Raw genomic sequence first — 25938 nt, forward strand, 5'->3', positions numbered from 1 at the left:
TGGGCAAATGAAGACTCTATGATGGACTGTGACAATCAGTAGATTCTTCAATGACCTAATCGAGCTGGGAGTGGTGAGACTGGCAGCAATCCATAACTGGAGGACTATTAAGACCACTTGAGCAAGTATCTCAGAGCATGCCCCCACATCTGGGACTTTGGGCAGGTGGGAGACTGGGTGGGGATTCTCCCTCAATATCCCCCTTCACCTCAGATACATACATAGTATAATAAAAATATATATTAAAAAAAAAGAAATGAGGGTCCCCGGGAACACCCCAAGTATCCATCCTCCAACCCCAGCTCAGACAGCTACCCTCCCACCACCCCGTATCTTGTCTCCCCAGGGAGGGGCGATATAGGCCCCCTGGAGGAGCAGCCACTCCAGGCCATCCAAACAAAGCCACAAACACAGACAGCTCACGACCAGGACAGGACTAGGAGAAGGGCTCCAGCACAGAGCTGAACTTCCCCCCACCTCACTTTCTGCCCTGCCCATCCCCCCCCCCAAAAAAACAAGTTCCACCTCACAAATTTCCAACACAACAAACAGCTAGAGTCAGATGGTGCCCACAGGATGGCTGGGGTGGTCATCGCTGGAAGGAGAAAAGGATGTTCCCTGCTGGCCCCACCAAGAAGGTAGTGGTCCCTGAGCTCCGACAACCCTGGTGGGTGAAACATCCCTGTTCCCAGACCTAGGAAGGAGACTGGGAAAGGAGTAGAGTTGCCACTGGTCCTGGTGTTTCCCCATGCTGGCTATTGTCATAGCAAAGGAGTGAGCCATCTGACATACTGAGCCATATTTTGGTTCAGTCCCATACCCTCATCTTCAGGGCATCATGCAGGCCGACGAGAAAGAACCTTTCCCCAGTAGCCTCCATCACATCGACCCACTGGGTGCCTCCCATCTGATCCTTTGTCCATCCATGAAGCATTTGATTGATTTCTCCCAGGAGGCAATCATTTTACACTTATTATCAAAATGCATAACCATGTCCATTTTGTAGCTCAAGCCAATGGGGCCTGGAGAAGTCATGCCTAAGGTCCCAGAGCCAGAACACTAGACTCCACATGGGGTTTCCAGTCCTCCCTCCCCTCACTTCATGCCCACTCAGAACGGCCAATCTTGGTTGTGCCTTCACTGTGCAATGGCCATCCCCAAGATGTGTTCACTCTAGTCTGAGCAGGGTCGTTCTGCATCTGTCTAGGGAGTAGGAGGGTGATGACATGACCCTGTGTCCCCAAAGCATCGTGAGACTGATCTCATGAGTGACAGCTGGGAATTTGCCCAGAGACACAAGTTTAATGCTGTATTTCACATTTGGGTTCTAGATTAGCAGCCAGGATTTGAACCCATGAAGTTAGACCTAGCCATGCCAGATTAAGCCAGTGCTATTACTCCTGTGGCTGCCAGATTCAGGGCTATTAATAGCCACAAACAACAGCTTCCAGAGGCCAGCTCAGGATCACAGGCCCAAAGCCAGGTCAACCCTGCACTCCCTGCTCCTTGGGAGCTCGTCCCAAGAAGCTGGCTCCCCAGCTGGGCTTCACCCTGCCCTCTGGGAGCCCTTTAACCAACCAGGCAGCCTCCCCATGACTGGGAACACTGACCCCTGTCACACTTGTGTGTGTGTGCAAGCCCGTTGGGGTGTGTTCGTATGAAAGGAGATCTGGGCTTTGGGAGAGAGGATGTTTGGGAGGGGGAGCCTGCTGTGGTCAGGCCTTCTCTGCAGTCTTGGAGGGGTGTGGGACAGGGATGGCAGCACAGAGAGAGGGTAGGGTCCCTGGGAGGGAAGCCCTGGGGAGGGGGCTGGAGGGGAGAGCTGGACTGGGGAATGGCAAGTCCTTTGAGAGGGAAAAAAAAAAAAAAAAAACAGATATGCAAACTCCAGGCTTGAAAGATTGTTTCTCCAGGGGCTACCCTCCACTGCCTGCCCAGGAGGATGCTGCCTGAAGCTCTCCAAGTCCCAGTGGGGGAGTGGGGTAGCTTTCTCCACTGTCCCAACAATCCCCCAGCACCCCCCCCACAAGTCGCAGGGTTCCTACCTACTGGACCCCAAATCTCTTTTCCACAGGGGTCCTGGAACAGACAGGCTTCCGTCAGAGAAGTCACCATTGCAGTCCCTGGAATGTCAGCTGATGTCTGTGTCCAGGGCTCAGCTGTGTGTTCAAGGGTCACAAAGACCTCCGCCGACAGACTGGAGAACTCCTGGTGTGATGTGGACAACAGTGAGAAACGACTGGCTTCATGTTCTCTGGCCTTGCTTGTTAGCTCCCAAGTCCCACGAGGCCTCAGGCAAGCCCACCTTGCCAGGCTGTGGTCTGGGCACAGAGCCACATAGCAGCAGCAGCAGCTCTGCCTACCCCAGGAGGGGCTCTCCGCCCATCTCTGCCTCCCTCTTCCTCACTGCTGGGCTCCCAGACTGGATCGGCCTAAGCTTGCCTTCCTCAACAGGGGAGCAAGGATGCAGACTCAACAAAGATGAGCAGCAGACCAGCCAGAGTATTTCTATTTTTCAAGAAGTGAAACAAAGAAAAACCCAGCCAAGCGGTAGCAAAGTGGAGCTCAGAGACGGAGAAGACATTGTCATGGGCACAACATGAGCAACCTGACATGTCCAACGCCACCAGGCAGGCTCTCTTGTGCCCATTTTAGGAATGAGAAAGTTGAGGCCCAAGAAGACTTCTGTCCAGTGGCAGACATGGGACTCTCACTTATATTTCCAGAAGATTCAGATTGGGCATTGTGGCAGTGCCAGGCAGGGCTATCACTCTACCGCCTGGGGACCCTCCAGAATGACTGGAGGCGCTGCCTGTGGGCTGGTGAGTAGGGACATCATCTTCCCGCAGGAAGGTGATGAATGAAAGGGGTATGTGCTGCCATTTGCCCCACTTGGAGTGCATGTGTGGGGAAATGGCAGGGCAGGCTGCTGAGCCATGCCCGGCTCCTGACCAGTAGAGAGGAGTCCTGTGGGGCCTCTGAGTGTGTGCTGCAGGCAGCGTGGGGGAGGACAGGGTCAAGACCCACCCAGTGCACCTGTCCTGTGACTCAGAACACCCAAGCAGCCTCATGAAAGCAGTGTTGCCTTCTACCCACCAAGAAATCTTAGCCAGTTTGGGTCTACCTCCTCTCTCAGGCTAGAAACCTGGGAGAAAGACAATGTCCTGAGGAGGCAGGATCATGGCATTGTCACTTCCCTCCTAAAAATAAAGAAATACATACACACATACATACATGCATACTCCCTGCCCCAGGCCTCTGGAAAGTTCTCCCAGATTCCCAGCTGTCTCTTGCCCTGATCAGTGGGAAGGAGGGGAAGGCCCAGTTTTAGCCCCCCAAGGCTCCCGTGCCTGGCAGACCCCTTTGTTTCTGACCCCCTGTACCCTGGGTTCTTCCTTTGTTGTTGTTAAATATTTATTTTTATTGGACAGGCAGATTATTTACAGAGAGAAAGATCTTCATCCATCCACTGGCTCACTCCCCAAGTGGCCACAATGGCTGGAGCTGAAAAGATCTGATGTTGGGAGCCAGGAGCTTCTTCAGGGTCTCCCACAAAGCTCTGGGCCAGCCTCTACTGCTTTCTCAGGCCACAAGCAAGGAGCTGGATGAGAAGTGGAGCAAGCAGAAACACAAACCAGTGCCCATATGGCACTTTCAAGGCAAGGATTTAGCCACTAGGCTATCGCACTTGGCTCCGTCCCCTGAGTTCTAACCCTGTCCTTGTGCTACCTCCCACAGCCAGGCAGATGATAAATATTCGCTGATTTCTTTCCCTGCTCCCCACACTGCATGCAGATCGTGTGGAGGCAGCTAAAGCACCCCGTCCCACCAAGGCTGAGCCCAGCCAGGGGGAGTGGCTTCCAAGGGTCAAGGAGCTGTTGTGTGCCAACATAACACATACAAATCGTAAGTGGTGGACGGGAGGGACAGGGGAGAAAGAGGACCCCAACAACCTTCCCCCGACTCCTCCGTCTGCCTCCTCTCTGCCACGCTGTAGGTGATGCCCTCTTTCATCCCTTGAGACTTTGAAAGAATCAAATCTCTCTCCTCATTCTGGAAATCCAGACAACACACAGCCCTTGGGTCTCCGTCCTCATCCCTAGGTCAGACCTCTGACCTGATTTACTTACAAGCATGCCCTGCCTTCCCTTTTTAAAACTGTTTAAGGTACATTTATTTACTTATTCAAAAAGTGGAGTGGCAGAGAGAGAGAGAGCGAGAGAACACACTTGGATCAACTGGTTCACTCCCCAAATGCCTACAAGTCGCTTCCATAAGCCAGTAGCCCAGAATTCGATCCTGGTCTCCCATGGAGGTGGCAGAAATCTAAATACTTGAATCATCTGCTGCTGCTGCCTCCCAGACTGTGTATGAGTAGGAAGCAGGATCAGAACCAGGAGGAATACTCCCATTTGGAATGAGGCTATCCCGAGCAAGCATCAGCTTATCCCACGTAATAACACTGGCTCATCCTTCCTTCCTTAAGCCTCCTTGTACCCACTGCAAACTTCACACACCCCAGTGGGGAGGCAGGGACCCGGTTCTGGTACCAAGGGCTAACAGTCCTGTTCTTACTGCTGAGTCACTACCATACACCCTCCCCAACACACACACACACACACACTCCTTCATTTTAAACAACAACATTCCATGCATTTGTTTGCACATGTGGGCAGGAGCCAGCTTCTCCCGGCTCCCTGCATCACTAGCTGGAGTGGCTCACCTGGAACTCAAGAATTCCAAGGACCTCCCTCCAGATCCCCTAGTGGCTTAGCTTGGCTGGATCCTGGCTGCATCTCTCTCTCTCTCTCTCCCTGGCCTCACCCTACAGTGAACTGCCTTCAGGAGACCAAAAGGGAAACTTGCCATGCCCCCTAGGCCTGGAAGCTTCCAGAATATCCTTGTGTCCCATACTCCATCAAAGCAAGTGTCCAGGTCAGCCTGGGCCCCCCCCTCCATACCACCAGCTTGGGAAAAGGGACTGAGTCACCAATCCCTGAATGGGTCCCACCACTGTCCTTGCAGGAGGAGGGCAGGCAGGGCCTGGAGAGGCCTTTGAGGGCTGTGCCCAGGAGAAAGGTGAGGGTTTGGAGCTAGGCTGGGCAGAGGTGGGAATGAGGGGCAGCCCCATGGGCAAGAGTACCCAGAGCAGAAGCGCTGAGGAGGCCCTGGGCTAAGAAGGCAGGGGACACCTAGCAACCTGATCAGGCCTTAAAAACCCCTGAGGAAAGACACCCAGGGGTGTCTGAGCAGATCTGATGTAGCTGGGGGCATGGCATTTTCACTTTCTCTCCACATTGTTTTCAAGACTGTTTCTCTTGGCCAAGGCCACATGTCGCAATTTCTTGTGCGCTGAGGTCTCCCATCTCCTGCGGCCCAGAGTCACAGACCCTGGGAAACATCTCTATCCTGCCTTGCCTTGCCTTCTTGTGCTAGGGGGATATCTGGCTTCCAGCCCTGGGCTTGGCCACCGCCACACCTTGTCCCACTTCTCCTGTTTGTAGTCAGTCTAGACGGTGCATTTGCTGTGCCTGGGGCAGCTCTGGCATGGTAGAAAAGAACCCTAGAGTAGGAGTAGGGAAAGCTGCGTTAGATCCTGTCCTGGACACTTCTCCGGTTGTGCAGAGATTCAAGCACGTTCTTTACCCTCTGAGTCTGTTTGCTGCTCACCTGCCAGGTGATAAGAAATGAACCCCAGGTGCAGGTGCCTCCAAGACAAGACCACCAAGGAAGGGGCCATGGCCCACAATCGCCACCTACTGACTCTGAGTTCACGTCTCCATCCCCTGACTCAACTCCCCACCTGTCCAGCCAGACCCTCCACTGACAGTTCCTGGCCTCTCTTGCAAGAAATACTGTGCCTTTCTCCACAGCCTTGGGATGAAACTCCTGGCCTCCAAGCCTGCCTCAACAACATCAATCATCTTAAAAATGATTATTGAGCAGGTACTACATTCCAGACATTGTTCCCAGAGTTAAACAACAACAAACTCTGCCACTTTGGAGACCATATTCTCCTGGGGGAGATGAAAACGGAGCATGGGGCGGGAGTCTGGCACGGGGATTGTCACTGGTTGGAATACCCACATTCCACATCAGATTCAGCTTGGGATCTAGTTTCTTGCTGATGCAGACCTAAGGAGGCAGCAGATGATGGCTCAAGGACTTGGGACCCTGCTACCCACAAGGGAGACTTGGGTGGAGTTCTGAGCTCCTGGCTTCAGTCTGGTGAAGCTGTTGAGGGCTTTGGGCAAGTGAATCAAAGGATGGAAGACATCTCTTCTTTTCTCTTTCTCCCTTTCAAAAAAAGTGAGAATTTTTTTTTTCTAAAATATGAGGGTAAATTTAGGGCCCGGCGCAGTAGCAGCTTAAATCCTCTCTGAACGTGCCGGGATCCCATATAGGCACTGGTTCTAACCCCAGTGGCCCCACTTCCCATCCAGCTCCCTGTTTGTGGCCTGAGAAAGCAGTCGAGGATGTCCCAAAGCCTTGGAACCCCGCACACGCGTGGGAGACCCAGAAGAAGCTCCTGGCTCCTGGCTTCGGATTGGCTGAGCTCCGGCTGTTGTGGTCACTTGGGGAGTAAATCATCAGACAAAAGAACTTCCTCTTTGTCTCTGCTCCTCTCTGTATGTCTGACTTTCCAATAAAAATAAATAAATCTTTTTTTAAAAATGAGGGTAAATTTTTAGAGATATACTGTTCCAAGTGGTAACCACTAGCTACATATTCTATATCAGGCACTTGAAATAGGACTACAACCGATCAAGATATGTGATAAATCACACACTAAATTTGAAGAGTTACTACCAACAAGTAAACGAAATCTCTCAAAACTTTTATATTGATGTTGAAATATTTTAGAGGCCATCATGTGGTGTAGCAAGTCAAGTCCCTGCTGGCAGGACTGGCATTCCATATGAGCGCCAGTTGGAATCCTAATTACTCCAATCCCCATCCAGCTTCCTGCTAATGGCCTGGGAAAGTAGCAGAGAATGACTCAAGTCGTTGGAACCCTGAATCCACATGGGAGACCCAGAGAAGCTTGTGGCTCCTGGCTCAAACAGGCCCACCTCTGGTGATTGTAGCCATTTCATGGTGAACCAGCAGATAAAAGATCTGTCTTTTCCCCTGTCTCTCTGTAACTCTTTCAAGTAAAATAAATAAATCTTAAAAAAAAAAAAGAGCAATATTCAATATCCATGGATGCCTACAAGAACATCTGCCTTACAGGGCTGTGATGTGCTAGAACTGGGACAGAGAGTGATCTAGAAGGAATTATCCCAAGACCAAGAGCCCTATGAAGGCAGATACTGTGTGAGTCTTCCACTTTGTCTGGACTACAGTCTGACCACACAACCAATTGTCCAAGCCACCTCACTACCTCTGTCCCACCAGTGCCTTCACTCTCACGGCCCCTTCTGCTCAAGATCCCCTCAACCCCTGCTCCCCTCCTCTCTGCTGTGCTGATCTGTCCAGCCCTGGGAAGCGAGGAGGGGCAGCCCAGAGCGGTGGCCTAGCGGCTAAAGTCCTCACCTTGAACACACCAGGATCCCATATGGGTGGCAGTTCTAACCCCCGTGGCTCCACTTCCCATCCAGCTCCTTGCTTGTGGCCTGGGAAAGCAATCGAGGATGGCCCAAAGCCTTGGGACCCTGCAGCAAAGTTCCTGGCTCCTGGCTTCAGATCGGCACAGCACTGGCCATTGCAATCGCTTGAGGAGTGAATCATCAGACGGAAGATCTTCCTCTCTGTCTCTCCTCCTCTCTGTATATCTGACTTTGCAATAAAAATAAATAAAACTTAAAAAGAGAGAGAGAGAGAGGAGGGGGCAACCTGACAAGTTCCTCCACCACGTTTAGCATTTTTCCATCAGCTGACTTCTAGGTTAGTCTCTAGGTCCTGACCTTGCACCTGCACAGAGCTGACTGGAGGACGTGGGTCTGAAGCACCATTGGTCAATGCCGAACACCCAGGCAGGTGGCTTCAGGGCTGCAGCAGCCAGGGCCGAGGACGGATTCCTGTGGGCAGTGCTTGTTCCTTACAGAGGAAGCCAGATCTCACCCCCAGACCCATCTTGCATGGCAGGAACCTGCTGCTCTCTCCCCGCCCCCCGCAGCCCACATGGCCCCCACAGCCAAACACAGCCCCTTCCATCTCCTGGGCAGCTGTCCACAGAGGGACAACTGGCCAGGGTCTTCAGTCCCTGTATCGGGACCAGGCAGAGGCTGTCCCCAGGACAGGCCCAGCCAGAATGCAAGGCCTCTGGCTCCTGACACAGCAAGGCAGGTCACCCTACACTCTGGGGATCACTTTCAAAAGCCCTATTTCCCCAGGGAGGAGGGGAAGGGGACGGAGCAGGTCTGAAGCAAGGATTCAATGGAGAAGGAGAAAACCAACAGGAGCTTTGAAGTCAGAATTAAATTCTTTAATACAAAATGCTTTTTTTTTAAGATATATCTGTATTTCTTTGTTGTTGTTTAAAAATAAATATGTACTACGGAATATCTCGAAAAACTGCACTAGAGACAAAGACGTGATGTTAATATCTTTTTTTCCCCACAATTATTACGGATAAACAGTAGCACCAATAAATAAATGATAACAAATATTAAAATTAAAAAAGGAGCGAGATTTAGTATGTAGAATTCTCTATTTTTCTTGTTTCGGTTTCACATATAAAAAACAGAATAGCAATGTCTATTTTATCAGAATCACATATATACATAAACATATATATATATATACATACAAACACAAGTTGCCAAATATATATATAGTATGTAGATGTATATTGAAACCTAATTTCCAAGGAATGTGTGGTGGGGAGCCGGGGCTTGGGACAAGAGGGGAGGAAGGGCAGAGCTGAGTGTTAGCAAAAATTAAATATCTGTTCAGGACAAGCAAGTGACTGTCACCGATCAGGGAGAAGGAGTGAGAAAGATTGGACACATGGATTGGATACACAAAAACCAGTACAAATAAGAGAGCAAGAGAGAGCAAGAGATACATCTCATAAATAGTTGAAATTAAATATTAACCAAGAATACTGAAAAAAAACCCTACTCTTTTAATTAAATTAACTGTTTTAATTTCTAATTAAAAAGGGATATTAAATAAGTACCGTATATAAAACACTTTCTCTTTCTCTGCCTCCATGGAGGGCTCGTGGATCCAGCCCTGTCTCTCTGTGCCTCTGGAAGGGAAGAAACTGGGGGACAGTGTGGGGTGAAGTAGGGGCGACAGAGGAGGGTTAACCACTCACACACACACAGCCAGGTCTCCAGGGAAGGGGACAGAACTAGTGGTTTCCATGGGTCAAGGGCGCATCAGGACCTCCTGGGCTGCACCCCAGGAAGTGGGGCTGGGAGGGGATGGCAGGGGGGCCAAGGAGAGAACGAGGGCCGGTCCCAGGAGGAGGAGCTGTCACCGGGCTATTTCTTCACTCTTCTTTCGCCGGGACACCCATCAGTGGCCTCCTGAGCAACTCAGAAGCAGGTGACAGTAGGGTGAAGGCGGCCCAGGGTTCCTGAATCTTCCAGGCAGTGCCCCTGGGAGGCAAGATGCCCATGCAACACATGTTGACAGGGAGCCCCAAAGCATAACCACGTCCTGGGGCTCCCCTACAAGCTCCTGGTTGGAGCCAGCGTCTTTGTCCCTGCACCTCTCATCTGTCTTTATCTGTCCACCTGGCTCAGGAATCGAAGGTCTGGAGCCAGGGTAGGCTTGTCAACGCTCCCAGCTGAGGGCCAACCTTGCCCTTGTGGCCTGGCCCTGCATGTTCCCGGACAGGGGAGAGGACCCTGGCCTTCCTCAAGCGACCCAAGGACCAAGCCAGAACTTGTCATCCCGTCCCTCTTCCCTATTGGGATTCAGGTGGGACATTCTCCTCCCAGGTCACGTCCACAGCAGTCAAATACATCCAGTGAAGACACCAATAACATTAGCGACGTTAATTTAAAAAAAAGGATATATATATTTTATATATATATAAAATATATATATTTATTTTTATATATATATAACATATATATATTTATATATATATATAAACGTATGTATGTGGGTAGGCGTGTCTACGGGGAAATCCCAGAAATAAAACTCTAGTCTTCGGAGCTTGGTGATTTTAGCAGCAAGAAACACAAAAATGGCGAATCCAATTCCAAGAGGGACCATGCTGGGTCACCTGTCCGGGAATGCTTGTGCCGGGGTCTGGCACTCCGGCCCCCAAAGTGCTCGCACAGCCTCCTCTTTCCTTCATTTCAGGTTCCTGGATCAAGGATTATTCTGTCGATGGTGATGGTGTGGTGGAGGTGGTGGAGGTGGTGGCAGCGGCGGCGGCGGCGGCAGCGGCGTGGTTTGTCTCGCAAGTGAGCGATCAGTTTTGTCCTAGTGCGAGGTCTGGTTCCCGAAACCCTGAGGGAGGCCCCCTTCCTCCAGCCCGACTCACCGCCTTGGCTTGTCACATCTGTGGGAAATGGAGACACAGGGAAGGGTGAGGGTGAGGGCCACGAGGCAGGCAGCTGCCCTGATCCTGGAAGCAGCCCCCTCGCTTGCCCAGGTCCCTGTAAGAGCAAGACAGCAGGGAAGGCACAGTCCTAAGACAGAAACAGGGAGCCCCGTCCAAGCAGGAGCCAGCTGCAGGGGTTCCCACGCCGCCCTGCTACAGCCTGTGATGTGCGGGATGCAAAACACAGAACGCTTCACAAAGCAACAAATTAACAAGGATCCAAGGATGGTCCTCACTCACAAGGGAAGAGCCAACAGCTACTGGGCAGGGTGAGGTCCTAGCAGAAGGTGGCTTCTTCAGCCCCATTTGTAAAAGCAGCTGGTTGGGCCCCACGCCGTGGCCTAGTGGCTAAAGTCCTCGCCTTGAACACCCCGGGATCCCATATCGGCACCGGTTCTAATCCCGGCAGCTCCACTTCCCATCCAGCTCTCTGCTTGTGGCCTGGGAAAGCAGTCGAGGACGGCCCAATGCATTGGGACACTGCACCAGCGAGGGAGACCTGGAAGAGGTTCCTGGTTCCCGGCATTGGATCGGCGCGCACTGGCCCGTTGCGGCTCACTTGGGGAGTGAATCATCGGACAGAAGATCTTCCTCTCTGTCTTTCCTCCTCTCTCTGTATATCTGACTTTGCAATAAAAATAAATCTTTTTTAAAAAAAAAAGCGGCTGGTCGGGGGACAAGGGTGGGTGGGGCTGCAGAACCATCACCCTGGGCCCCAGGAGGACCTGGCAAGGAGGCCAGCAGAGACCCCGAGAGGGGAAGGCAGGGGGCCATCTGCGCTCCACCTCCAGCCTTGGAGGCACCCAGTCATGGGAAGTGAAGCTCTCAAGAGATGCAGCCCCAACATGTGGGGGCGGGAGAAGGCCCTGGAGGCCTGCATCTGCCTCCCATCCACTACCCCCTCTCATCCAGCTCCCACCCCCAGCACAGACACATACTGTCTGCACACAACACCAAGACAGACGGAAGCCCAGTCTACTGCCCCCATCCCACCCCTGGGAGCACCCACAGCCACAAAAGCATTGATAGGGCCAGGGAGGGGGGAGACAAGGTGTAGGGGGACACACATTTTCTAAGAGTGGCTAAGGACCCTCTGGACTAGCTAGGGATGTCCCCATGCAGCCTCCGGTCCGCTGAATGCTGTTGGCCCGGCCTCCCTCCCAGCAGCTGAGTCCAGGCTGGGACAAGGAGCACCAGGTGTGGATCAATGCACTGCCAGCCTCCTCCCATCCACCATGACCCTGTGCACTGGATAAGTTCCTGGGGCTTAGTCAAGAATTATCTCGGGTCTCCTGACACTGCCATGCTCCCCATCACAGACAAGGGGTACAGGTGCAGCAGATTTCCAGGTTGGGGGACCCAAAAGTACAAGACCCAGGGCCCAGTGTAAGACAGTGGTCAATATCTACCATGTGGAGTGAGGGGCATAGCTTCCCACTTCCACGTGCCCTGGGGCTGTTACCGCACCTGGCTGGAACACTGAAGGAATGTCAGGGCCTTCCCAATGGGTGGGAAGATATGACCCACCTTACCCTAATACCCAGGGCCCTGACCCTTGGAGAGCCCTAGACTAAGGGCAGCACGGCCCCATCTGCAGAAGCTCCAGTCTAGAGAGGATGGAGGGGGGAGCAGAGACGCAGTCACTGTCACCAAGGGCAGCCCCAAGAGGCTAAGAAACCCAGCTGTACAGGGTGGAGGCCAGGCCCTGGGGGAGACCATGTACACGTTTAACAGCCTGTCCCTACACAAGGAAGGCTTGGTGCTCCTCAAGCCAGGCACCGCAAGCGGGGGTGACAACACCAGGACTGACAGCTACCACGGGACACAACACATCACTACATGAAGCCACACCAGGCTGGACAACGCCCCAGGCAGCCAGCACAGGGACGTCGCAAGCAGAGAAGGCAGCAGTCACCAGGCAGGCAGCTAGAAGCCGAGCAAGCAGCTGGCCCTCCTCAAGCTTGCTCTCGCGCGCTCTCTCTCTCTCTTTCTCTCTGTCTCTCCCTCTCTCCCCATCTCTGGGTGATGCCCCTCTCTCTCACTGTTCTTGCCCTCTGAGAACCAACCTGCAAGTACGTTCGTTTAACTCAAGCTGCCTCGCCTTGCAACGCGAGTCTGTGTTTTTGCAGGAACATTTACACGTCTGTGGATCTTGTACAAACAAATGCTTTCTCCGCTCTGAGCAAGGCCCACAGGGACTGCAAAAAGGCAAAAGGAAAGACATCTAAGCTAGAGCATCAGCAGAGAGAGAGAAAAATACACCATGCAACACCCCTGACACGGCCACGGCGGCGTCCCCACCCAGCTCTCCGACCCCTGACCCTTCACGCACCCACCAGGAAGGACCCCAGCACTACAGCAGAAGACAGAGAGCGACGCAGAGAGGCAGCACCGGCTTAGAGGCCTGCCCACAGGCAGAGAAGGGCACGGGTGGGCAGAGAGTGCAGAAGGGCGGTCATAATGGAGACCCAGACCCCAACAGAGCACACTTGGACTCTACACCTGCTTGGGATGACAACAGTGGGGGAGAAGAGGAAACAGGAACCCAACGCCCCCCTGCCAGGCCCCTCCACCAATGATGAACAAATGTAGTGTCTGAGATGAGGCCAAGGCCCAAGGCAGTATCCATGGGGCCCAGGACAACCCCAACCCACAGGATGCAGCTGCCCCACTGGAAGGCTTCTATGAGTAACATGGGTTGGACTGGAATGGGGGTTTCCCCTACAGAGACCCCAAGTTCACAGGGAGTCAAGGAACTTCCCCCAAAAGAGGGAGTCTGCACATAGTACCTGCCCCAACAACAAGCTTCCTTCCATCTTCTGCCCCTTCCCCAGGCCACACCTGCCCTCCCACAATCCCCAGGTTCTGAACAAGGGCAAAAGCCCAGAGTAGCGGGAACCATTTGGGTGAGTGGGCGCCAGTGCCCGGCACCCGTGCCAACAAGGGCCCACCACCAACGCCTAGTGGGTGAGAGAAAAGTCGGTGCCCAGCCAAGCCAGAGCCCCCTCCCTGGATCCTCCAGGCCCACCCAGGCCACCCACCACACCCTAATCCCCGCCAGCAATACCACCACCAAATCTGCCCGTTGGTGCCGATTAGTGGAGTGAGTGAGAGAGAGACACAGGCCGGAGAAGATGATGGAGGGCAAGGGGCAGGAAGCAGGGGAGAGGTGAGAGGCAGGAGATGCACAGGGTAGGAGGCGGCAAGGTTATGGGGCACCGCAGATGGAAGCCTGATGGAGGGGAGGGGTGGGGTGGGTCCGGGCAATGAGACAGCAGCGGGCACCAACGTACGCGCTCCAGGATTTATACCGGGATTTCTTGCGCTTTCGTTTTTGCCCCTTTCCCTTTCCTCGAACTGATTTTCTGGAAAATAAAAAAACAGAGACAGACAGAGGGCGAGCAAAGGGGAAGGGGAGAGCAAGGAGGCAGTGGGGGCAGGTGTTCTCTGTATTCTTCAGCTCCTCCTCCTCCTCGCTCTCGCCACCCTGTGGTGGCAAACCCATCCCCTGGCAAGGCTTTGGTTGGAAACAGAGCCTGCGTAGAGGGTTCGGGACCCCTGGGCCTCCATGGAGGCTGCTGGTTCTAAGAGGGGGCCAAAGCTGAGGCAGGTTCTTTCTTTGCCTGGAAACCTTGTGTAGGTGTGACCCTAAAGACAAGGGACCTGTAATAGACAGGCCAGACTTGGGGAGAGAGTTAGAGACCTGAAATGATGATGGGGAGGGGGCAAGCTGAATGTCCTGGAAGCTCCAGGGTGGAAGGAAGTGCCTGGGTAGCACCTGGCAGGTCACACTCCCCGCAGCATGTCAGAGCCTGCCAGCCCACTATCTCAGCCTATTCCAAGCCCAGGCGAACCCCCGATTCTCCCCGTGGGCAAGGCGGGTGCTTGGGGAATGGGCACAGAGGGCAGGCTGTCCCTTCTTGAGGTAAGCAGCATTTCCCTTGCCTGCCAGACTCCAGAGAACACATCTCAGAATGCCTGTCTGGGGTACAGAGGGGGGTGGAGGAGTGGAGGGGTGCGGTGAAGGGGGCAGAGAAGTGGGGAGAAGGGACCCAGGAGAGGGCAAGTCTACAGTTGGCTCTCCCTGGGGAGAAAGTCCTGGAAGGTCAGCATGTGTCTCTGTGTATGCATGTGTGTCTGCACAGGAGTGTGCCCCCTTGCTCGCTCCTCTCTCTCCCTGCTGCTCCGAGTTCATGCCCCACACCATTATTCAGCTAGTCACAGCAATCCTGGAAGCTGGGCGCTTAGGGAGGAAGAGGTAAGGCATGCCACCTAGGGGAATTCAGTGTGCACCGAACACCAAGGGGCAGACAGGAAGGGAAGAGTTGGGGAGGAACAAGGCATAGGCGCTCTCTCTCTCTCAGTCTCTCCTTGTTGCAGGCTTGCCCCATCTTGACCTGTCAGCTGCCTGCCCCACCTGGAAGGCTCACCCACTATCCCTGAGCCTTCACATTGGGAGCCTCAGAAAAGGCCCAGCGTCCACTCCCTCTCCCCAGTCAAGGCAGCTGGCTAGCTGCATGTGCACCCCAGTCCCTCTCCTGCCAGAGGGCAAGCACCAAGAAACCCCTCCAGCTGGCCAAGGATCCAAGTGCAATGCCACAGCGGACTGTTTCCCTTGACCACACAAAGAGGTTGGGCCGCTCTGCCTCCCCACTCCCTCTCCTCCTGCTAAGGGGGCCCACAGCAAACCAGAGGGGGTCCTAGGCCCCCTCCCCAGCAGTACATCCTAGCCAGGAAATAATCCAGGGATCCAAATGGCATCTTCTCCTCCAGGGGCCACGCCAGCTCCAGGAGGGTGGTCTTCTCACCAACCCTGGAGCCACTATCCAGGTCTGGCTCCATCCCACCACGGCCACCTCAAGCCCCTCACAAGACCCCAGGGAGGCCACCAGAGCCCCGGACAGAGGCAGCCGAGTGCCCTAAACCAAGACTTCCGGCCAAGGAATGGAAGAAGTGCTGAAGTCATGGTCACTTACTTTTCTTGTCTTGCTCTATCTTTCTTTGGTCTGCAATGGGAAGAGAGAGAGAAAACAAAATACAAGAGTGAGACATCACATTTGTTTTAATCTCATCACAGTATGATAACCCCCTTAATCCTTACAACAATACTACAAGGTAAATACTATCGGTATACCCATGACACAGATGTGGAAACTGAGGCACACTAAAAGAAAATGTCCAGGATCACACAGATGGAAAACAGACATGGGACTAACAACACTCTCAAGCCCAGAGTGGGCAGACCAGGCGCCCTGTAGACATATGCTAGGCCCAAGGCATCCCCAAATCCACGCTCACCTGCATTCACATTTGTTGTGCTGTAGGAAGCTCATCTCTCCTATGTGCTGGCCCTGGTGAGGTTTGATCCGCATGATCTGGGGGAAGGAAGTACACACAACAATCAGTGACCCAGCCAGCCAGACCCAAATGGGACACCCCACCCAGGGGCTCCTGCCACTCGGCACCCAAGGGTTCGACACAGCAGGGATGGGTGGTGGAGACGGAGGGGGACCAAGGGCTCTAAGAGGAAAAAGCATCCTCAGGCCCGCCCCCAACTCCCCCCAACCCCGCTGGCTCCAGGAGTCCCCTGCTTCCTGGGAGGCAGGTGTGGCTGCAAGGGCTGGCCAGGCTGGGAATTCAGGTCCTAGATTCTCACCACTTCCCACACCCTCCCCTCCTTTCGCCCCCATAAGCCTCCCCAAGACCCCAGAAGCCACTCCTTCCCTGGGTCTCAGAGTGCCCCCGCCCACATCACCCCACCACTGTCTGGGAGGAGAAATGCCCCTCCACCAGCAGGCAGCACTATGATGCAGAGACTGGATTTATCAACTTGTTCTATGAAGTGCAGGCCCACCCACTTCCCACACAGGGTCCTCAAGACAAGTGGTCCCATGGGCTGCTCTCCCCAGGAGGAAGAGAAGAGGCATCAGCCACTTCCTGAAGCCTGGGATGGCGGTGGGTGGGGGACAAAGGTCGGGGTGTTAGGGGACTTTCTGGGAACCTAGGCTGAAAAATGCAGGCATCTTCCATTCCTAAGGGAAGCAAGTCCTCCAGCCAGTACATGCTTCCTCTCCCTGCCTCCTGGGCAGCTCCTCCTCCTCTGTGCTCCCAGGATGGGGTCAGGACCACTCTGGCGCTGCCCCCACCCCCCACCCCCCACAGGTACCCACCTGCATGGTGATGTTGAACTCTTCAGTGGGCACACACTCCAGGCTTTCATCGTTGCAGCAGCCTGCACACCGCATCAGGGGCACACAGGATGGCTTGAAGATGTACTCGATCTCGTCAGGGTACTCCTGGAAGATGTCCACCAAGGTCTCGATTGGACGGCAGTAGCTGCGCCGGTAGACATCCATGAACTTCACCACTGCATCGGAGGAGGGAGACGGATGAGCACGGCCGATGACACCCAGGGTGGCCACATCTTCACCTGGCTCCAGAAGGCCACTCCTCAGAGCTTCCCTAACCATGAAGTTGCAGGACACCTGTCTCTACCTCCTTACAAAGCTGTCATGCCAATACAACTGCTCCAAACACAGTAGCAGCACAGCTTAATACAACCAGAGCTATCATCTCCCACAATGCTCCCCACGCTGCCCTCTGATGTCCTATCAGGAGCCCGGCTTACATATGGGGAGTGTGAGGCTCAGAGACACACCCCAAGGCCACATTGCTCGTGACTACACAGCCAGAACCAGCTTCAAGCCTTGCCAAGCCTACGTCACACAGAAACACAGGACAAACTTCTGGAGGCACCATGCCACCTGCCAGTCCCCCACTCCTCTCCTCAAAGTCACAGGCTGAGGCAACGGTGGTGGGCACCAGCACACAGGGCTGCACCCCCCTGGAATCAGCAGGTGGCAGTGGGCGGGCAAGCCGCACCAGCCCTGCCTGCCTCTGATAACCCCACCCAAGAGGGCAAACTGTTTGCATCATGGAAAAAAGCACCACTGCCACGGGCAGCCACAGAGCCCCCTCTAGACGTTGAGCTGGAGAGAGACCAGGGAAGAGACAGTTTCCCACCCACAGGAGCCAGGGGAGCACTGGAGCATGAAGTGGATAGTTTTGGGCTACAGGGATGGAGCATACACAAATGCAGCACGGACATCTAGCCCACCACTCCTTGTCACACATTCCCCGCCACCCTGCACTGTCACTGCACAACAGCTCTGTCCCTGAAGTCAGCGTCCCTGTGCAGGCAGGAAGAAAGGCAACCAACCATGACGTAGTGTGACCTTGGGCCAGCTCTGCCCCTCACAGGCCCCAGCTCAGCAGACTGGGCTGATCTCTACATCACGCCAAACCCAAGCTGGAAATGCAGAGCTCCATGTCCCGTTTCCGGCATCAGGAACAAGTGGCCCTTTTCTTGGTTCTGGGGAACATGAAAGTCTAGACCCTCACCCAGGCACCGCCCACAGATATCCTAAGGACAAATCCCCCAATCAGAGAAGGCCACTGATTCTCCCTCTTCTCCCCTCCCTCCAAGATCTGTGCTCCAAAAGGAGGGAGGGAGAGGGATGAATGGAACAGGCTGGTTAGGGAGACCACGGGAGGGAGGGGTAGAGAGGGGGTCAAAGCCACAGGTGTGATTACAGATGGAGCAGTACAGTAAGCCAGGCAGGGCAGGAATTTGCTACTTCCCATGGCCCAACCACAGGCCGAGTCTGTCCCCACCTGCAAACAGTTAAGGCAAAAGATCATCCCAAAGAAAAATGTAAATGACACTAGAGGTCTGGAAAAGTCACTTTTTAAGGCAAAGCTACATTGAAGAAGATAATGAATAGAGACTTTTAGAACTGATCCTTCATCATGATTAAGACAGATGACCCAAGCAACCCGGCTGGGGGCCAGGCCGAAGGCAGGAAGTGCTGGGCTGGTAAGTCTTTAGTTAAGAAAGCTTCTGCCCCCTCTTCCCTCAGTGGACAGAAGCAGCTTCCTCAGGACCCTTGGTGCCCCAGCCACTGCCTCTGAAGAAGGCTGTCTTGAACAGGCAGGTGTACACACACACACATACGCCAAATCCTGGTTTTCCTTATTTATCACAGACAACCTTTCTCCAGCAAACAAAGACCATTTGTCCTGCCTCTCCCAGATCACAGAGACCACTGGGAAGCTGAGAAGCTGGGTGGCAGGCACACTGGGAAAGGCGGGGTGCAGGGGGAGGTCTGTCTGTGGCAGAGACTGAGGAGTGGCCAGGAAACCAGGCCATGGGCCAAAGAAAAGGGCTCCTGGAGAAGGAAAGCAGGAGGTAAACCAGCCAGCCAGGCATCACCACCCCTGGTCACTGCCCTAGCCCCAGCTGGATTTGGATCAGGGAAACCTGCTTGGAGGAAGATCCCCCAACTCCTTGCCTCCTCAGGGACGGAAAGCTGGGAGGGTAGCATGGGGCTGGAGCAGAGGCTGCCCTCAGTGGTCGGGAGAGCCAGGGCGTCCCTAGAGAAATGGGAGTTTCCCGTACTCCAAACCACAGCGGAACAAAAGGCAAGCAGGCTTGGGTTGGGCAGGGGGGCGGGGCGCCCAGGAGCAGCCGCCAGCCCTCTGCTGGCCCAGGAGGGAAGTTCAGGGCACCCAAACCCACAGGGCTTTCTCCAATCCGAAGGAATGCATCCCGGGGTTGGGGCACGATGGCACAGTGGGGGAACTGGAGGGGTGATTCCACCACCCTATGCATCTACAGTTCAACACCTCCCAGGAGAAGGGTGACAATCCCCAGGTGGGACGTGAAACACCCATCCTTCCCGGGGCGGAGGGAAGAATAACGAGCGGGCAAGTGACGCTTCCTACAACATCTGGGAATGCTGGACATCTCCCTGGCTTGCACTCACGTCTCCTCCGGAAAAAATCCAACCAGAAAGAGCAGAAGGAGGAGACAAGTCCTGGCCTGACGCCTCAAGCAGCCAAAGGGTTAACCACGATGCCCACTCCCTTCACCCTCTCTCTTTCTTCATCCCCTGATATCCCGTGCCCTTTCCCCTCCCCGTTCAGGTCTACAGAGAAAGAGCTGGGCCTGCCCAGCCATGCCCTGAGGGGGTGCAGAGACTCATGCCAGAGCCAGGGAAACTCACCTTCATGGGGCTTGTGGTCTCCTTCTTCTGCCATGGGTGCAGCCTGGGACCACTGAGGACAGAACAAAGAACGATGCATTGGCAGGGACTGGGGAGCAAACCGTCCCCCCAAAAAAATCATCCGGCCCCTCCTCCCTCCTGGTCCACAGCCTCTGGCTTCTGAGTGCAAAGGGCGTCCCACCAGGGGTCCTCCAAGGCACAGTGCATGCTCACCCCCATAGCCAATTTCAAATTGCACTCCAAGAAAGACCCAAGAGGACCAGATGTTGGGGTTGGGGTGGGGGTGAGGGTAGGGAACTCAAAGCACAGGAGCACACCAGGCTGGGTCCTGGCCAGGGCCCAGCCCCCTCCCACATTTACCCTGTCCTTGCTCCTACTGCCCCTTCCCACCCTCCTCCTTGTCCTAAGGGATTCCCCAGTCTGAAGCCATGGGTGAGTGTTAAGGTCAAACAGGAGGACAAATTTGGACTGGGCAGGAAGGAAGGACTGGGGGCGAGAAAAACAACGTGGTGACCTTCTCCTGCTGACATGACAAATACCAGGGTAAGCTGGGGTTGGAGCAGGCGGGAGGGGGGTGCAGAGGACCGAAGGGCACCAACCTCCCTTCCCCAAGCCAACTCCTGCAGCCCTCGGGACTCCTCAGCACGCCTACAGGTTGTACAGAAGGTGAAAACCTGTAAGGGGGAGGGTCCTGCCAACCTCCCTGCACCAGGCTCCCCAGAGCCTGAACATCCTCCCGGAGCCTCTCCAGTCCCTATTCCCACCTTGTGCCCTCGTTTCTTCATCCCACCCTGGGGGGGGCAGTTAAAGGGGGGGCGTCCTAAAGTACCCTGACACCTGGGCACCTTCCTCAACCACAACCGGTGGGAAGTTTTTAGATGGATGCCTTGGCACTGCCCAGCCCCTAGGGGGCCCCCCTGAGTGACTCCCCCAGCCCTCCCTACCCCCACCCCACCCCAGAAGCTGTGAAGGTCAACAAGCACAGCCATGTGGACCCAGTGGGCAGAGGCTGCCCCCATCCACCCCAGTCCTTCCTGACAGTCTCTAGTTCACAGCAACTCCCCATCCCACCTGCTCCTGGGGCTGAGGGGTCCTCAGCTGCAACTTGGGGTCTCCTCTGGATGCCTCCCCCTCCTAAAGAGGGGTGCCCATACCCCCAATGCACCTCACTGGGGTCCCCCCAGCTAGAGAGCCTCCCATGGTGGTCTCCTCCTCAGGCAACCCTGAGCTCCGCTCCTCAGCACCTCAACAGGTCCCCACAACCCACTCTTCCCCCACAGGGTTTCCCCTGCCAACCTTCTCCCTCTGCCCTCAGCTACTTCCAAGCCCCACCAGGAATGGGGACAGAAACTTCCTGCTCCCTCCAAGGCCAGGGGGCACCAGAGGGGCAGTTCTAGGCAGGGAGGGGCCAGGTGCCCTTCTCTGGGGGCCGCTGAAGGTCACACAGTGGCTGGGCAGCCACTCCTCCCTTCCTCCATACTTGGAGGCTGGGAGCCAAGGTCTTTGTGCCAGGCTCTGAGGAACTCTGGGTGGTGGAGGGGACCCCTGCCCATTTCCTTCCTTCTGCCTCCTCCCTTTCAGGGGGCCCCTGTGACTGAAGAGAGGTTTAAGCAGGATAAGAAAAGGACCCCTAGGGCAGCCTTGGGAGACAAGTCGGGTGGGTGAGTCTGGAGTTCCAAAAAACCACCTGCTCCAACACCCTGTTTGGCCAGGACACTGGGTGTGAGTGTGTGTGTGTGTGTGTGTGTGTGTGTGCAAGGGCTGGCTGGCTGGAGAGCTGCCTCCCAGGGTTCTGGAAGGGCTGTTCCTATGCCGCCCATGGCACAGCTGATTCCAGACCGTTTTCCAAAAAGGGTAAAGTGGGGTGAACACACTCTCTAAGACCTCCCTGAGCCCCCCCCCCAAAAAAGCTAAAATCATGGCTCCCTCGGAACCTCCCGGGAAGGGCTTAAGAGGCACACTGTCACCGGCTGGGGACTTTCTTAGTGTGGACAAAGCACCCCAGTGGCTCCCGCAACCCCGACTTCTGGACATCGCCTATCCCTGCCCCGAATGGGGCAGCCCACAGAGGTCGGACGGGTGTTCGCTGCAGAGAGGAACACAATCTAAACGGATGGCAGGGACTTCTCCACCCGGGAGAGGAAATGGGGAGAGGGGGAAGGGGCGTCCGAGAACGCACGGCAGGGACAGGGGGCTGGGGGCGGCGGGCAGGGGTGTGGATGGTCCCAGGACTGTGGCTACCTTGAGAGGTCACCTTCCCCTCCCGGAGGGCCGGCAGGGGGGAGGGGCGCCGCTCGCTGCCCCGGGCTCCCAGCTCCGGCAGCCGCGGCTCCGGGAACACGAGGCCGGCCAGGCCCGGGCTGATGTAATCGGCTCCGCGCCGCGCGCGCCCGGCCGGGCGGGGGAGGGCGGGCATGGAGCGGGACGCGAGCGGGGACGGGCGGGGGATGGCGCGGCGCAGGTGGCCGGCTGGGAGGTGGGGTGCGGGGGAGGGTCCCTACAGCAAATCCACCCGAAAACTTTTCCCCAACTCGAGACGAGGGCCGAAGACACCGAGTGGTGCTGACAGCAAAGCCCCCTCTCTCGCCTGCGCCCTGCTCCCTCCACGCTCCCTGCCCTCCCCGGTCCAAGGTCCGAACAACCCCCTGCCCGCTGCAGAGCGCCGGCTCCCGCCCCCGCCTCCCGGACTTCCAGTTCGTCGGAGACCAGCAGCCGGGAGCAAACTTCAGCCGCCGCCAGCGGCAGGGCAAGCCCAGCCCCCTCGGCCTCCTCCTCCGACTCCCGCCCTCGGCTTGCTCGGCCCAGATCGTACGTGCGGCGGCGACTCTGGTGGGTGGGCAGGGCCCGCGTGGGCGGCGAGGCTACCCCGGTGCCCTCCCACCTAGCGCGCGCCCCCTCCCCCCTCCACGTACGTCGGCCGAGGGGGGATGCCGCGCGCCGGTGCCCACGGACCCGCGTGGGGGGCACCAAGGCCCCCCACGAGCGCGCTCGCTCGCTCGCTCGCACGCACGCACGTCCCCAGCCGGGAGAGGCGCTCGCAGCGGCCCCGCGGCGCCCAGGCAGGCACGGCAGCTTACCTTGGCATGGTGGAGGTAGAGCAGCAAGGCAAGGCTCCAATGCACCCAAGAGAGCAGAAAGTTCATGGTTTCGGAGGCCCGGCCGGGGCTGGCGCGGCTGGCGCTCCCTCTCCGGCTCGGGCTGCGGGACGGCCCGCTCTCCTCCGCGCCTCGGCGGGCTCCTCTTGCTGCCGGAGCCGAGGCCCGGGCCAGGGCCTGGGGCGCGCGCGCGGCTGGAGCACTGTCTGCACACACGGCCGCCTCACCCGTCCATGAGCCCGGCTCCTGAGTGCCGAGTCGCCACCGCGGCCCCCTCTCCTCTTCCTTCTCTCCTTCCTCCTCCCCCTCCTCCTCCGGTGGCGGCGGCTCCTCCCGGCCCGCGCTAGCACTTCTCCCGGCTCCGCTCGGCTCGGCTCCCCCGGTGCGGACCACGGCTCCTCCGGAGCGAGAACAGCCCAGAAGTTGGACGAAAAGTTTCAGAGCAATGCCGCGAGCCCCGATCCCCTCCACCCCGCCTCCTCCGGGCGCGGGCTCCGGCTGCTGCCCGCCGCTCGCCGCCGCGTCCGCCGTCGGCCGCTGGTCCGGGAGGAGGTGGGCGCTGGGGCTGGGGGTGGTGTCTGTCCGTCAGCTCGACTGGTCCGGCTCGGGGTCCCGAGGTGGGGGAAGGCCTGGCGCCGCGCTCCGGCGGTCACCCCCCAAAAACAGGTCACTCACTTTGCCCCAGTCCCTCTTCGCCTCTCGCCCGCCTGGCGCGCGCGCTCCGACCCCGTCTCTCCTCCTCGACTTCTCTGCCGAGCTCTCGCCACCTCGTTCCTTCTCTGAGGGTTTCCAAAAAAAAAAAAAAAAAAATCCGAAGTGATTCGGGGCCAGTCCCAAAGCAAGCTTCCCACACGGTCGGCCCCAGTTGCAAGCGGGCAATGGGAAGCAAAAAAAAAAAAAATGTTAATTTAAAAGGGGGGTAAAGCAATTCAGTTTTTTTTTTTCAAATGTTTAAGAAAAAACGAGGGAACTAAGGCCCGGATCGATGAGTAGCGAAATCCAGCGCGAGGGGCGGGGGCCCTGGCCGCCGAGTCCGGGGGACCGTGTGCCTTGCCGCTGCGCCTCCCGACCGAGCGCCGTCGCCGCTGCCGCCGGCTCCGCTGCCCTGCGCCGCGGCCTCCACGCAGTCCGGCTGCCCCAAGCCTGTGCGCTCCTCACCGCTCCCAGGCGACTAGAAAATAGGCCTTGCTCCGCCCTCCGCGGGGCGGAGACATGCCCGGGGGAGGCGGGCCCTCGGCGAGCCGGTGCGCCTCCTGCCTTCCCCCGGGGACACCCAAGCTTCAGCCTGGACCCCAACCCCGGCACCGCGAAGGGAAAGCAGGACCCCACCCACCCACACACACACACACCCTCCCCTATTCCCGTCAACCATCCCCCCAAACCGCCACCACCACCAGGGCGCACAGCCCCCAGCGACACCCCCCTCCAGCGCCCCGAAACTCTGCCCAGAGACACGCACGCCCGTGGGTGCCGAGGGGCGGGAACGGGAAAGTGAGGTTATGTGCGGACAGGGCCGCGGGCTCGTCCCGGTTTGCTGGGAATACCGGCGAGAGCAGGGCGGCGGGGAGCCCGGCGGGGACCGGTGGGGGAAAGGGGCCTGGAGCTGCTAGGATCCTGGGGTGACCCCTGGCCTTATCCTCCCCCCTCCTCCCCCGGAACACCCTCATTCCCTATATGGACACACACACACACACACACACATACACACACGTTGACACACGAGTCCTCACTCACGCAGACTCGGCTTGCCCAAGTTCACGAGCTCCCTGTGGTGGCCGAGCGCCCCCTAGTGACTACCGTCTGTACACCCCACCAGTTCTGGCGGGGGAACGAATGGGGCTTGAGGAAGAAGGGTAGGTGGAAGATTCCCGAGTGCCCCCACCCCATCACCCACACCGGTCCATGTCTGACGACCCAAACGGTTGCATGCTTGGAACTGAACCAGTCTCGTGGGTCGAGCAGTTGCAGGCCGCTGCACCGAGGGGCCAGTGTACCCATCTGGAGTCCTTATCTGGCAGCTGTCAGGCCTGGGGTAATTGGGGTCCTTTGGGAAGCATCCAGGGAGGCTTCTCACCCTCCCTCTTCCAAGGCGAGAAGAATTTGGCACCGAGTTTCTGGAGCTGAGGACGGGAAGTGTAGGGCTCCGGGGTTAGTCATTGACCCAGGGGGAAGAGGACCTGTCGGAGCCCACGTATGCACCATGGAGTCTGGCAGAACCCGCGGGAGAGGCAGCTGGGCAGACAGAGGCTCTTTTTCCTGCTGCACCCCCCCACCCAGATGTTGCCAGGGAACCGAGGCCAGGGGGCTGATGGGGGCGGATGGAGGCAAAGACTTCAGCGATGACTCAAATCCCTCTAGCACCAACGACGGCTGTAGGCCAGTTGCCCCAAGCTCCCATCAGGCTGGGGGCCAAAACTTCTGTCAGCCCAGCTCATGCTCCTCTTCTGAGCAGAGACCCCCTCCCCCCCGCCCCACTAAGGGAGGGAACTCCCCAGCCAGCCACCTGCACCCTCCTGATGCCTTGGCTAGTGCGGTGGGCTAAAAGCCTCTCCCGAATCTTTTTTCCTATTCCTTCCTTTCATGCAGAGCCCCTTTCTCCTCTAGCTTCCCCACTTTCTCATGCCTTCTGGGGTGCCCCCCAAGCCCCCCACCCCCACCCCACTCTTGCATATAGCACCAGCCTGGGAAAAGTCCTGGTTGGGCTTTGGCCCAGCAGCTCCTGGGATCCCCCAGGGAACAGAGGGCTGGGGGTTGTGTTACCTGTAGCCCTGTAGCAAAAGAGGGTCGGGGTCGTCTTCTTACCCACTTACCTACCCAGCTCCCCCTGCCAGGGCCTGGTCTGGGACTGCTGGAGCCTCTCCGGAGGCTGGAAGGACTGGGAATGGGAGCAGAGCTGCCAATGCAGCCACTTCATCCCCAGTTGTCCAAAACGACCCAACCAGCCCCTTCTCCCCTTCCTCTGCACACAGTACTGTGGTTTGATGAAGGAGGGGACTAGTTTACTTTGCTACCCTAATTCTACTGGAGGGGCATCTGCAGGCTCCAGTAAGAAGAGGGGCCAGTTCATACTCATTCCAGCTCACCTTAATGTCACTCATGCTGCTCTGGCCCTGGCTTGGGCCACTTGGCAGGGGGCAAGGGGGGGGGGGCACCAGCAAGCAGGACAAGGCCTTGTACATTTAGTCACTGTTTATTTGCTGGCTTCCGCCCCCTGCCAGGCAGGACGCCTCACCTGGATGCAGCACTCCAAACTGCTGAGTGGGACACA

General features: G+C 56.7%; 1 protein-coding gene across 4 annotated transcripts; it reads right to left on the reverse strand.

Moving 5' to 3' along the window:
• Positions 1 to 8413: 8413 nt before the first annotated feature.
• On the reverse strand, positions 8414 to 22861 carry VEGFA (vascular endothelial growth factor A). 4 transcript variants are annotated; one of them, XM_058662472.1, is made up of 5 exons: positions 15809 to 16088; positions 15487 to 15516; positions 13804 to 13875; positions 12577 to 12708; positions 8414 to 10468 (listed from the first exon to the last, which is right to left on the reverse strand). In XM_058662472.1, the coding sequence occupies exons 1-5, from the start codon at positions 16045 to 16047 to the stop codon at positions 10447 to 10449; spliced, it is 495 nt and encodes a 164-aa protein (XP_058518455.1). In that variant the 5' UTR covers positions 16048 to 16088; the 3' UTR covers positions 8414 to 10446. The 4 variants fall into 4 exon arrangements, with proteins under 4 accessions (XP_058518455.1, XP_058518461.1, XP_058518464.1 ...); XM_004590401.2 differs by lacking the exons at positions 8414 to 10468; positions 12577 to 12708; positions 13804 to 13875 and adding exons at positions 16681 to 16877; positions 19576 to 19627; positions 22653 to 22861 and having other exon boundaries at positions 15483 to 15516; positions 15809 to 15885; XM_058662478.1 differs by lacking the exon at positions 13804 to 13875.
• Positions 22862 to 25938: the final 3077 nt, after the last annotated feature.

Source organism: Ochotona princeps, chromosome 1 (genome assembly GCF_030435755.1).
Source record: "Ochotona princeps isolate mOchPri1 chromosome 1, mOchPri1.hap1, whole genome shotgun sequence".
NCBI classification, from domain to species: Eukaryota; Metazoa; Chordata; class Mammalia; order Lagomorpha; family Ochotonidae; genus Ochotona; species Ochotona princeps.